Here is an 11,739-nt window from a genome sequence, read left to right as displayed (position 1 = left end):
CCCAAGAAGTATGGGACAAGACTCGAAGGAGGGTAAGGGCCTTAGAGCACTCAACACGGAGGTAAGAGATATGGGGAGACCAAGACAAACGAGTGTCAAGGAATAATCCCAAAAGCTTCGCGGAATCTTTGTATTCAAGGGGATGACCATAAAGTGACAGACGAAGAACAACCCGTTTCCGCGTAAAAGTTATGGCACAAGTCTTCGAAGTAGAGAACTTGAAGCCATGATCTGTGGCCCAAGACGACACGGCATCAATTGCAAGTTGAAGCCGGCGTTAAAGGAGAGGCGAATCATCACCCTGACAACAAAGGGTAAGATCATCGACATAGAGAGCGGAGAAGACACCAGAAGGAAGAGAGGAAAGAAGACCATTGAGTGCAACCAGAAAAAGTAAGTAAGTAATTATCAAAAGAAGGCACCAAACCGGGAAGGCTATGTAGCACCATCAAATACGCAAAATAATCAGAGGGCGCTAAATATCACCAAGGATGCCAATACGAGAACAAAAACGCATAAGGCGAACGATATCAAAAGTATCCGAGTCACCAAGAATTCTATCGAGGGACAGGTGACCGCAAGGGGCGGTCGGAAAGCAAGACACACGCTCGTCCTGGAAGTCAGGACATTCAAGAAGGACATGCACGACCGTAAGAGGGACAATGCAACTAGGACAATAAGGAGCAGGGCGGCGCTCCATCAAGTGACCATGGGTTAAGCGAGTATGGCCAATACGCAACCTCGCTAGAGCTGTTTCCCACCGCCGGTTACGGTGGAAGGAGGACGGCCACGAGGAAACACAACATTTAAGAGTACGTAGCTTGTTACCAGTAACAGACAACCAAGAAGCCTGCCAACGGGTAAGGACTGAGGAATGGATAACCGGGTAAAAGTCGGAATACGGAATGCCTTTACGAGAGATGGGACAAGAGCGGACAGCTTCCTTAGCGGCAGCATTCGCACGCTCATTTAAAGACACGCCAATATGGCTGGGAACCCAACAAAACTCAACCGACTTAAATTTACTGTGAACGAGAAACAGCCAATGCTGGATCTCGACAACTACCGGATGAACTGGATTAAAGCACTCGAGAGCCATGAGGGCACTACGAGAGTCAACAACAACCACAAAGGAAGACTGACAACGAGAAAGCAGGAGACGAAGAGCAGAGAGAATAGCATAAAGTTCCGCTGTAAAGATGCTAGTCTCCGGAGGCAAGCGACACATAAGTGCGATCAGGAAAAACAACAGAGTAGCCAACACCGTCCGCTGACTTAGACCCATCGGTGAAGACAGAAACGGAGCGGGAGTGAGAAGAAAAGTGCTCGAGGAAAAGGCGTTTTAGAACTGTAGGAGGGGTAAAAGCTTTAGTGATACGAGTCAAGGATGTACAAAACCGCGGAAGAGGGACCCTCCACGGGGGCAAAGAAGGAACAACACGAGGAGAAACATCAGAAATACGAACGGAAAGAGAATCCTGCAGGCGAGATAACCGGACAGAAAGAGGGAGGTGGTGAAGAGGAACAGGAACCGCAGGAGGGGTAAAAGTTAAAGCACGACAGAGACGAGAGGAAGGATGTTGCAAGGACCGCGCAAGATAGCGAAGACAGTAGCGATCACGGCGGTCCTGGAGAGACAGGAAGCCAGTGTCAACATACAAGCTAAGGACGGGAGTCGAACGAAAGGCACCAGAACTGAGGCGCAACCCAGTATGGTGCAAAGCATCAAGACGGCGAAGAGTAGAAGGAGAAGCAGACGAGTAAGCAGGGCAACCATAATCGAGCTTAGACAGGACGAGAGAGGAATGTAAAGCAAGGAGAGTGCGCCTATCTGCCCCCCAAGAAGTATGGGACAAGACCCGAAGGAGGGTAAGGGACTTAGAGCACTCAACACGGAGGTAAGAGATATGGGGAGACCAAGACAAACGAGTGTCAAGGAATAACCCCAAAAGCTTCGCGGAATCTTTGTATTCAAGGGGATGACCATAAAGTGACAAAGAGGGACGAAGAACAACCCGTTTCCGCGTAAAAGTCATGGCACAAGTCTTAGAAGTAGAGAACTTGAAGCCATGACCTGTGGCCCAAGACGACACGGCATCAATCGCAAGTTGAAGCCGGCGTTGAAGTAGAGGCGAATCATCACCCTGACAACAAAGGGTAAGATCATCGACATAGAGAGCGGAGAAGACACCAGAAGGAAGAGAGGAAAGAAGACCATTGAGGGCAACAAGAAAAAGAGTAGTGCTCAGAACACTACCCTGGGGCACACCTTCGTATTGCTGAAAAGAGGGAGAGAGAGCGGTACCAAGGCGCACCCGAAAGGAACGACGAGAGAGGAAGCTGCGGAGAAAGAGAGGGAGATGACCACGAAGGCCAAAAGAATGAAGTTGAGAGAGGATATGATAACGCCAAGTGGTGTCGTAAGCCTTTTCTAGGTCAAAAAGGACGGCAACAACGGAGGTCTTCGCAGCAAAAGCAGTACGAATATAGACCTCCAAGTTCACCAGGACATCTGTCGTGCTGCGGCACTTGCGGAAACCAAATTGAGAAGGGGAGAGGAGGTGATGGTGTTCCAGGAACCACATCAGACGAACGTTAACCATACGTTCAAAGAGTTTGCAGACACAACTTGTGAGAGCAATAGGGCGAAAGTCCTTAGGGGAAGTACCCAGAGACCCCGGTTTGCGAACAGGGAGGACAACGGCATCGAGCCAGTCCTCAGGGACTGACGACGACTCCCAGATCCGATTATACAGACTCAGTAAATACCGAGACGTGCCCGGAGGGAGATGGCGAAGCATCTCATAATGAATACCATCGGAGCCCGCCGCCGTAGAACCGCAGAGGGCCAGGGCAGAACGAAGTTCAGAGAGAGAGAAGGGATCATTATAGGGAAGCTGAAGATGAGTGCAGAAATCTAAAGGACGAGACTCGAGGACAGGTTTACGAAGAAGGAAAGATTGGGGAAGATGAAGACCAGAGCTAACAGAAGAAAAATGGGAACCCAGTTCGGAAGCGACCTGCAACGGGTCCGCTACAAGAGTATCATGGAGGTGAAGGACCGGTGAAACATCGGGAACGAACTTACCCGCTATCTTGCGGATACACTTCCAGATCTGGGCCAGAGGGGTGTCGGACGTAATTGTCGAGACTTAAAATGCCCAACATTCACGTTTAGCCGTACGGATGGCCCTACGGGCCACAGCACTCGCTTTTCGAAAGAAAAGAAAAGAATCGGTCGTCTGCCTACGGCGGTGCCTCTTCCAGGCTGCACGCTTACAGCGGACAGCCCGAGCACAGTCCGCATTCCACCAGGGAGGGCACTTCCGTGGACCCCGAGAGGAAGAGCGAGGAATAGAGCGGAGGGCAGCGTTGAAGACAGTGTCATGAAAAAGGAGGAGAGCGTGAGAGAGAGGCAGAAGGGAGAGGTAAGAGAGAGCAGCACTGAGGGTAAATAGGGTCCAGTCTGCCTTAGCAAACTGCCACCTAGGGAAAGAGAGGGAAGGGCGAAAAGAGGAAAAGGAAACAAGGATGGGGAAATGATCACTTCCATGGAGGTCATCAAGAACCCGCCACGTGAAATCTAAGTAAAGAGAAGAAGAGCAGAGAGAAAGATCAAGACAAGAAAGGGTGCGAGTCCGCGAGTCCAAATGAGTGGGCTCACCAGAATTGAGAAGAGACAGGGAAGAAGAGAGGAGAAACGGCTCAAGGAGGCGACCCCGGGTATTCGTCAGAACGTCACCCCAAATCGAATGACGACAATTGAAGTCACCCAGCAGGAGCACAGGCTCCGGCATGGAGTCAAGGTGGCGTTTCAAATCAGGAAGAGAGCGGGACACTCGGGGGGAGATAAATGGAACAAACTGTACCATTTCCCCACAAAGATACGAGCAGCAGAACAATGGAGAGGCGAAGGAAAAAGTAAAGGAACAAAGGGAACATCAGCACGAATCAAGAGAGCAGAAGAATTAGAAGCCCCAGCAATGGCTGGGGGGGGGGGGGGAAGAGAGAAAGGAATAGCCACGAAAACGACCAGGACGAGCACCAAGCATTGGCTCCTGGAGACAGACACAAAGGGGCGAAAACCGCGAAATTAGAAGTTGGAGTTGGAGTTCGAGGAAATTGGCGTAATAACCTCGAACGTTCCATTGAAGAATGGACAACGACGAGAAGAGAAAGGCCAAAAACAGAGAACAAGGAAGAAACCAAGGCGAAAGAGCAACAGAGCACGTTAAAGAATATCAGGGTCGGGATCAGGGTCAGCAAAGTCAGGGTTAGGGGGCATGGGTAAACTGAGCAAAGACGGAGGGAAGGAAACGGGAGAACAGATCAGAGGTGGGCGGGCGGGGTCCGGAGGAGGAGGAGGAGGAAGAGGAGGAGACAACGGAGAGGAGCAGTCAAGGACAAATCAACATTAAACTTTACAATCCTGAGCAACAGCCATACACAGTTCCACCTCTTACTCTTCATTACACCACATTTTGGCAGCCTTATAAAAAAATTGGGTCAAAACCTTAAGCAATAATAAATCTAGTAGAGGTAAGAAAGTGAGTAATTATCAAAAGGCACCAAACCGGGAAGGCTATGTATAGAGGTAAGAAAAACAGGAATAAAAGATTTTTTTTAATTTCTACTAAACAAATTTAACATACAAATGGATAATGAAGTTATTCATTGCATAACTATTTACCCGCCAGGGGGGAATTTTGCACAATCCGTACCCGAATAACGAAAGGCACTAGTAACTACATTATACATGGTCGTTTGTATTGCCTTCATGTGTAACCTTCTGGGTGTGGGCAGGAGTCACGGCCTCAGCCAAGGCAGAAAACATAGCAAAACGGATTTTCTTAAACTTGAAATTAATCCGACTATATTTAAAAACTTTGCTATTAAAGTAGTTTAATGCCCAACACTTATTTGAAAACTACTTTAGAAGTATGCTTGCTCTGTTGAATCCAATTCAATTATTCAACTGCATGTTAGAGCAATGGAATTATGATGAAAGTATTACTGAACCGAATTTTAAGAGCAAAGTTCAGTTGGTGAATTTCAATAAATTATGTTTACTGTACAAAACTTATTACACCCACGAGTATATTAAAGTTATTGAAGGCATTAGAAATTATTTCAAAACATTTGCCTATAAACAAATTATCAGCCATTAAAACTACATCGTTAACAAGTTTTTCGGTGCCATGTGCAGAGTATCATTTGAAAATTCTGTTTCCACAATTCTTCTCGATCCACTGATTCATCTCTTGCTCGAGCTCTGGCGAAAAGTGGTTCTTCCAGTCTCCAATTTCACCTGGGAAAACATAATTCAGAGAAAAAGTTAGTGAATTATGCACAATTTGCTTTTTCCAACTTGTCAAGCATTTTACTAACCATTCCTCGATTGACCAAGTTGTTCCCATGCATGGGGTCTGACCACACCTACCAAACTACCTGTCCCTTTGTGTGCTAAAGCTTGCAAAGCATTCTAAATCCAAGGCGATAAAACCATTTGTGAAGCAAAGCCAAGTACCTTTAATATTGAGAAAAGACTAACAAAAGCAGCTGTTTGGATCCCGTCAACAAACCACATGCTGTTGGAAAAGCGCACCTTCTCACAGGCCGCCCCCAATGACACCATAAGCAGGCGACGAGTCACTGTCACAATCGACATGACACCGTATTTAACAATTATAACTCCGGATGAGGGAAGATTCCAAGGCAACCTTGAAAAACGATGTTTATATTATCAAAGTCTGGGTGGGCTCTAGTTCCACTGTATACTCACAACAGCACTCATGATATGAACCAGTCTTTTGGCTAAATGAAACCGTCGAAAGGGAAGGGGGTGAAGATCGAGACCTGCGAGACAAGATGCTGTAAACCCAGGACTCGAGGGAGGAGTTCCCGATTGAAAAGGTGCCAGCCGAGACTGAAAACGTTTAAAACATCAAAGACCAAACACATAGGATCTTAAGACCAAGCCCAAATATTATCAACATATTAGCAAAGTCAGCATTAATACAAAGCTTGTTTACATTTATAGGACACGCATTCGGCTATCTTAACCAAACCACCCGACAGAAGTTAAAGTGCTCGACACGAATTGAACTATTTACAAAGCCACACATCTGAAATATTGAATAACATCTCGCCAGAGGCATCAAAACGCCACACAACTACCTTTGTATACAATTGCTACACTGAAAGCTGCCTTATTGTACCCAGTAAGGTGGCCAATCAAACTTTCCGAACATAGTCGCTATGATCGGTTGGAAGACTAACGCCAAGCAAGTTTGACACACTCTTCGAGAGAGAAAGGGCCGATGAAAAAAAAACAATAGAGAACTAGCAAGTAGGGTTGGGAATACGGGGTATCACAGCTACAACGAAGCAAGCAAGCAAGCAATTATCAAAAAGAAGGCACCAAGCCAGGAAGGCTATGTAGCACCATCAAATAAGCGGGATAATCAGGGGGCACTAAATATCACCAAGGATGCCAACAGGAGAAACACACAAGGCGACCGATATCAAAAGTATCCAAGTCACCAAGAATACGATCGAGAGAAGCGACCGTGGGAAGGGAGGGATTGGGGGGGGGGGGGGGGGGGGGGAAGACTTTCGGGAAACAAGACACGCTCGTCCCGGAAGTCAGGACATTCAACAAAGATATGCACGACCATAAGACACATTCCAATTAGGACAGTAAGGAGCAGGGCGGTGCTCCAAGTGACCACGAGTTAAGCAAGTATGACCAATACGCAACTTCAGAGCTGTTTCCCCATTACGGTGGTAAGAGGACGGCCACGAAGACTACTTTCAAGACAACGTAGTTTGTTACCAGTAACATACGACCAACAAGCCTGCCAACGGGCAAGGATGGAGGAATGGATAACCATGTAAAAATCAGAATAAGGAATACCTTTACGAGAGATGGCACACTAGCAGACATCTAGCCTGAAGGCAGCATCCGCACACATTGAAAGACACCAATATGGCTGGGAACCCAACAAAACTCAACCGACTTAAATTTACCGTGGACAAGAAACAGCCAATGCTGGATATCGACAACCACTGCATGAACCGGATTAAAAGACCCGAGAGCCATGAGGGCACTACGAGAGTCAACTACAAAGGAAGATTATCATCGAGAGAGAAGGAGACGAAGAGCATAGCATAAAGCTCCGCTGTGAAGATGCTAGTCTCCGGAGGTAAGCGACACAAGTGTGATCAGGAAAAACAACAGTAGCCAAAACCGTCCTCAGATTTAGACCCATCGGTGAAGACTGAAACAGTGCTAGTGAGAAGAAAAGTGCTCAAGGAAAAGGCTTTTTAGAACCGTAGGAGGGGCAAGATCTTTAGTGATGCGTGTCAACGATGTACAAAACTGCGGAAGGGGGACTCTCCACGGGGGCCAAAGAAGGAACACGAGGAGAAATATTAGAAATAGGAACGGGGAAAGAATTCTGTAAGCGAGATTACTAGAGAACGAGGAAGGTGTTTAAGAGGAATAAGAACCGCAGGAGGGGTAAAAGCTAAAGCACGACAGAGACGAGAGGAAGGATGTTGCAAGGACCCGCAAGATAGCGAAGACAGTTGCGATCACGGCGGTCCTGGAGAAATAGGAAGCCAGTGCCAACATACAAGCTGAGGATAGGAGTCTAACGGAAGGGAACAGAACTGAGGTGCAACCCAGTATGGTGCAAAGCATCAAGACGGCAAAGAGTAGAAGGAGAAGCAGACGAGTAAGCAAGGTAACCATAATCGAGCTTAGACAGGACGAGAGAGGAATGTAAAGCAAGGAGAGTGCGCCTATCCACTCCCCCAAGAAGTATGGGACAAGACCCGAAGGAGGGTAAGGGCCTTAGAGCACTCAACACGGAGGTAAGAGATATGGGGAGACCAAGACAAACGAGTGTCAAGGAATAACCTCAAAAGCTTTGCAGAATCTTTGTACTCGAGGGGATGACCATAAAGTGACAAGAGGGACGAAGAAAGATCTGTTTCCGAGTAAAAGTCATGGCACAAGTCTTAGTAGTAGAGAACTTTAAGCAATAATCGGTGGCCCAAGACGACACGGCATCAATCTCAAGTTGAAGTCGGCGTTGAAGGAGAGGCGAATCACCACCCTGACAAAGGGTAAAATCATCGACAGAGCGGAGAAGACACCTGAAGGAAGAGAGGAAGGACCATTGAGGGCAACCAGAAAGAGTAGTGCTCAAAACACTTCACACCTTTGTATTGCTGAAAAGAGGCAGAAAGAGTGATACCAAGCCTCACCCGAAAAGAACTACGAGAGAGGAAGCTGCAGAGAAAGAGGGAGATCACCACGAAGGCCAAAAGAATGAGGCTGGGACAGAATATGATACCGCTAAGTGGTGTCGTAAGCCTTTTCCAGGTAAAAAAGGACGGCAACAACGGAGTTCTTCGCAGCAAAATCAGTACGAATACAGACCAAGTTCATCAGGACATCTGTTGTGCTCCGGCACTTGCGGAAATCAAATTGAGAAGGAGGCGGCGGCAATTGTGTTCCAGGAACCACATCAGACGAACGTTAACCATACGTTCAAAGTTTGCAGACAACTTGTGAGGACAATAGGGCGAAAGTCCTTAGGGGATGTTCCCAGAGATCCTGGTTTTCGAACAGGGAGGACAACGGCATCGAGCCAGTCCTCGGGGACTGACCATGACTCCCAGATCCGATTATACAGACTCTGTACATACCACGATGTGCACGGAGGGAGATGGCGAAGCATCTGTGGTAGGGGAGTTTCGGACTTAACGGTAGAGACATAAGATGCCCCAACATTCACGTTTAGCCGTATGGATGGCCCTACGGGTCACCACACACCTTTCTAAAGCAAAAAAAAGAATCGACTGTCTGCCGACAGCGGGGTCTCTTTCAGGCTGCACGCTAACAGCGGACAGCCCGAATAGTCTGCATTCCACCAGGGAATGCACTTCCGTTGACCCGAGAGGAAGAGCTGAGGGCAGCGTTAAAGACAGCGTCATGAAAAAAGTAGAGAGTGAGGGAGAGGTAGAAGGGAGATGTTAGAGAGAGTAGCACCGAGGGTAAAAAGGTTCTAGTCCACTTTAACAAACTGCCACCTATGGAAGGAGAGGGTGAAAAGGTAAGGATGGTGAAATGGTCACTGCCATGGAGGTCTTCAAGAACCTGCCACATGAAATCTAAGTAAAGAGAAGAGCAAAAAGAAAGATAAAGACAGGAAAGGGTGCGAGTCAGAGTTAAAATGCGTGGGCTCACCAGAATTCAGAAGAGACAGGGAAGAAGAGAGGATAAACTGCTCAAGAAGACGACCTCGGGTGTTCGAAAGAACATCACCCCAAAGGGAATGATAATTGAAATCACCCAGCAGGAAATCACTCCTACAAGGAGTTCTGTAGGTACAGATCAGGAAATAAAAGCGGGACACTCTGGGTGGGGGGGGGGGGAGATAAATGTAACAAACGGTGCACCATTTCCCCACAAAGATACGAGCAGCAGAACAATAGAGAGGCAAAGGAAAAAGTAAGGGGACAAAGGGAACATCAGAACGAATCAAGAGCAGAAGAGTTAGGAGTCCCAGCAACTGGGGGGGGGGGGGGGGGAAGGGGAGAGAAAGGAATAGCCACGAAAGCAACCAGGACGAGCACCAAGCATCAGCTCGTGGAGACTGACAAGCGAAAACCGCGAAATCAGAATTTAAAGTTAAAGGAAATTGGCGTATTAACCCCGAACATTCCATTGAAGAATAAACATTGACGAGAAGAGAAAGGGCAACAACAGAACAAGAAAACGGTGAAAGAGGAACACATCACATTAAAGATCAGGATCAGGGTCAGCAAAATCAGGGTTAGGGGGCATGGATAAATTGAGCAAAGACGGAGGGAAGGAAGCGAGATAACAGATCAGAGGTGTAAGGGCGGGATCCTGAGGAGGAGAAAGAGGATGGAGGATGTAACCGACAGGAGCAGTCAAATGGGGAGTAGAAAGAGGGGAGCGCACCTCAGCAAGGGCAGCAACCGAGAGGGAAGCGGGGGCCAAAGAAACCTCCATAGCAGGGGAAGGAGCGATAGAGTAAGAAGTAGGGGCCGAGGAAGAAATCAAAGCCTTCTTACGCGCAGGGGAGGAGGAGCCAGGCTTACGCTTCTGAGAGAGAGACCGGTGTCCCAGCAACTACGTACTGGGCAACTGATTCCAGCATCTCAACAGAAACTGAACGAGAGCACACATGCCGGCCGTTAGGAGAGCGATGGACATCAGCCCGCACCGACAGACTGACTAGCATAGCCTAGTGTTACGCAATGAAATTATAACTACCAAATATTCCTCACGTAGGTCATCTTAACCACAGCTCCGCTGAAACGCTCAATCAGTTGCCAATAGCAAAAACCTCTACAACAGTACCTGTTGCTCTCACTTAACTAGTAGTTATAAAGGTTGAGGTTCACCAGGGTACAGAGCAGAGCCTAAAACATTTTAAGTTAATTTGCGTTCTTTCCTTGAGAAAGAAATGTCACTCACTCACTGGTGGAATTAGTCATGGTATTATCACATGAAGCATTAGAAATATCCTGATGGCTGTCAGTTCTCAATGATTAAAGTGCGAAACAACTAAAACATCCAGTCACTTGGATTATTTCTTAATATGGTTCTTTAAGGAAGAGAACTGCACTTGACCCGGACAAGCCAAAACGTTCACAGAATTCAAAAGCGCCAGCAACAATGCTTCAGTATTACAGATGACTTGCCAATTAGAATCTTAACTATTTCCACACACCTTTCCTGAAGAAGTCTCCTTCGTTCTTCTGGGCACCTTGGTGATAATTTGCAGCATCTTTTTCACTTCGAGCTTTCATCGAGGAGAAAGAACAGTGTTCGGCAACCTGGCGAAAGGAACCAATATTATGACCACAACAGGTTTCTCTCTCACACGTACACGTGTGTGCGTGTGCGTGTGCGCGCGAGAGAGAGAGAGAGAGAGAGAGAGAGAGAGAGAGAGAGAGAGAAACTAGGGGCAGAGTTTTTCCACCCTATGCCCGTTACCAAACAGTAAATAGGTACCTGGGAGTTAGTTAGCTGTCACTGGCCGCTTCCTGGTGGTGTGTGGAAAAAAAATAATAGTAGCAGAAACAGTTTATCGACAGTTGAGAGGCAGGCCGAAAGAGCAGAGCTTAACCCCTGCAAGCACAACTAGGTGAATTCCTAGACATCCCCCCCCCCCTACACACAAAATGGTGTGTGGGGTCAGTGGCTGACTGGACAGCAGGCTGGATGCGTGATCGAGCCCAGCCCCAATGATCGAGCCTTCACCCCAATGCTCATGTTATCTAGCAGTAAATAGGTACCTGGGAGTTAGACAGGTGCTACGAGGTGCTTCCTCTGTGTGGTGTGAGAAAAAAAAAAACAAGTTTATTTGTGACAGTTTAAAGGAGGGGCCAAAAGAGCAGGGCTCTTAAGGAGGGCTGAACCCCCCTCCCCCCGCTCCCAAGCACAAGTAGGTGAATACAACTAGGTGAATACATAATGACAACCCCGTCCCCCTTTCCCCATGGGGCAAGACACGAAGTGGACAGCACTTGGGATTATCTTAGGGAACTGGGATTGATCCCCGGCGATGGCAAAAACAAATGGGCAGAGTTTTTCTCCCTCATGCCCTGTTTAACTCCCAGGTACTATTTACTGCTAGGTTAACTGCTGCAACTGACAAAAAAAAATAAACACACACAACACACGTATGAATG

At 47.5% G+C, this 11,739-nt stretch overlaps 1 protein-coding gene across 3 annotated transcripts in view; it reads right to left on the bottom strand.

Annotated features, from left to right (window-relative positions):
* Positions 1-4,610: 4,610 nt before the first annotated feature.
* Positions 4,611-11,739, bottom strand: part of LOC123761428 (sulfotransferase 1A1-like) — a 30,843-nt gene continuing 23,714 nt past the window's right edge. For 2 of the 3 annotated variants that reach the window (XM_069314151.1, XM_069314152.1), the window contains exons 7-8: positions 10,776-10,881; positions 4,611-5,308 (exon numbers count right to left, since the gene is read on the bottom strand). In XM_069314151.1, the coding sequence (XP_069170252.1) occupies positions 5,211-5,308; positions 10,776-10,881 (204 nt within the window). In that variant the 3' untranslated portion in view covers positions 4,611-5,210. The remainder of the gene's footprint in view (positions 5,309-10,775; positions 10,882-11,739) is intronic. The other variant, XM_069314160.1, reaches the window with a different exon arrangement.

The sequence above is a fragment of the Procambarus clarkii genome, chromosome 7, assembly GCF_040958095.1.
Source record: "Procambarus clarkii isolate CNS0578487 chromosome 7, FALCON_Pclarkii_2.0, whole genome shotgun sequence".
In the NCBI taxonomy this organism is placed as follows: Eukaryota; Metazoa; Arthropoda; class Malacostraca; order Decapoda; family Cambaridae; genus Procambarus; species Procambarus clarkii.
This window is presented reverse-complemented; position numbering and strand designations above follow the sequence as displayed.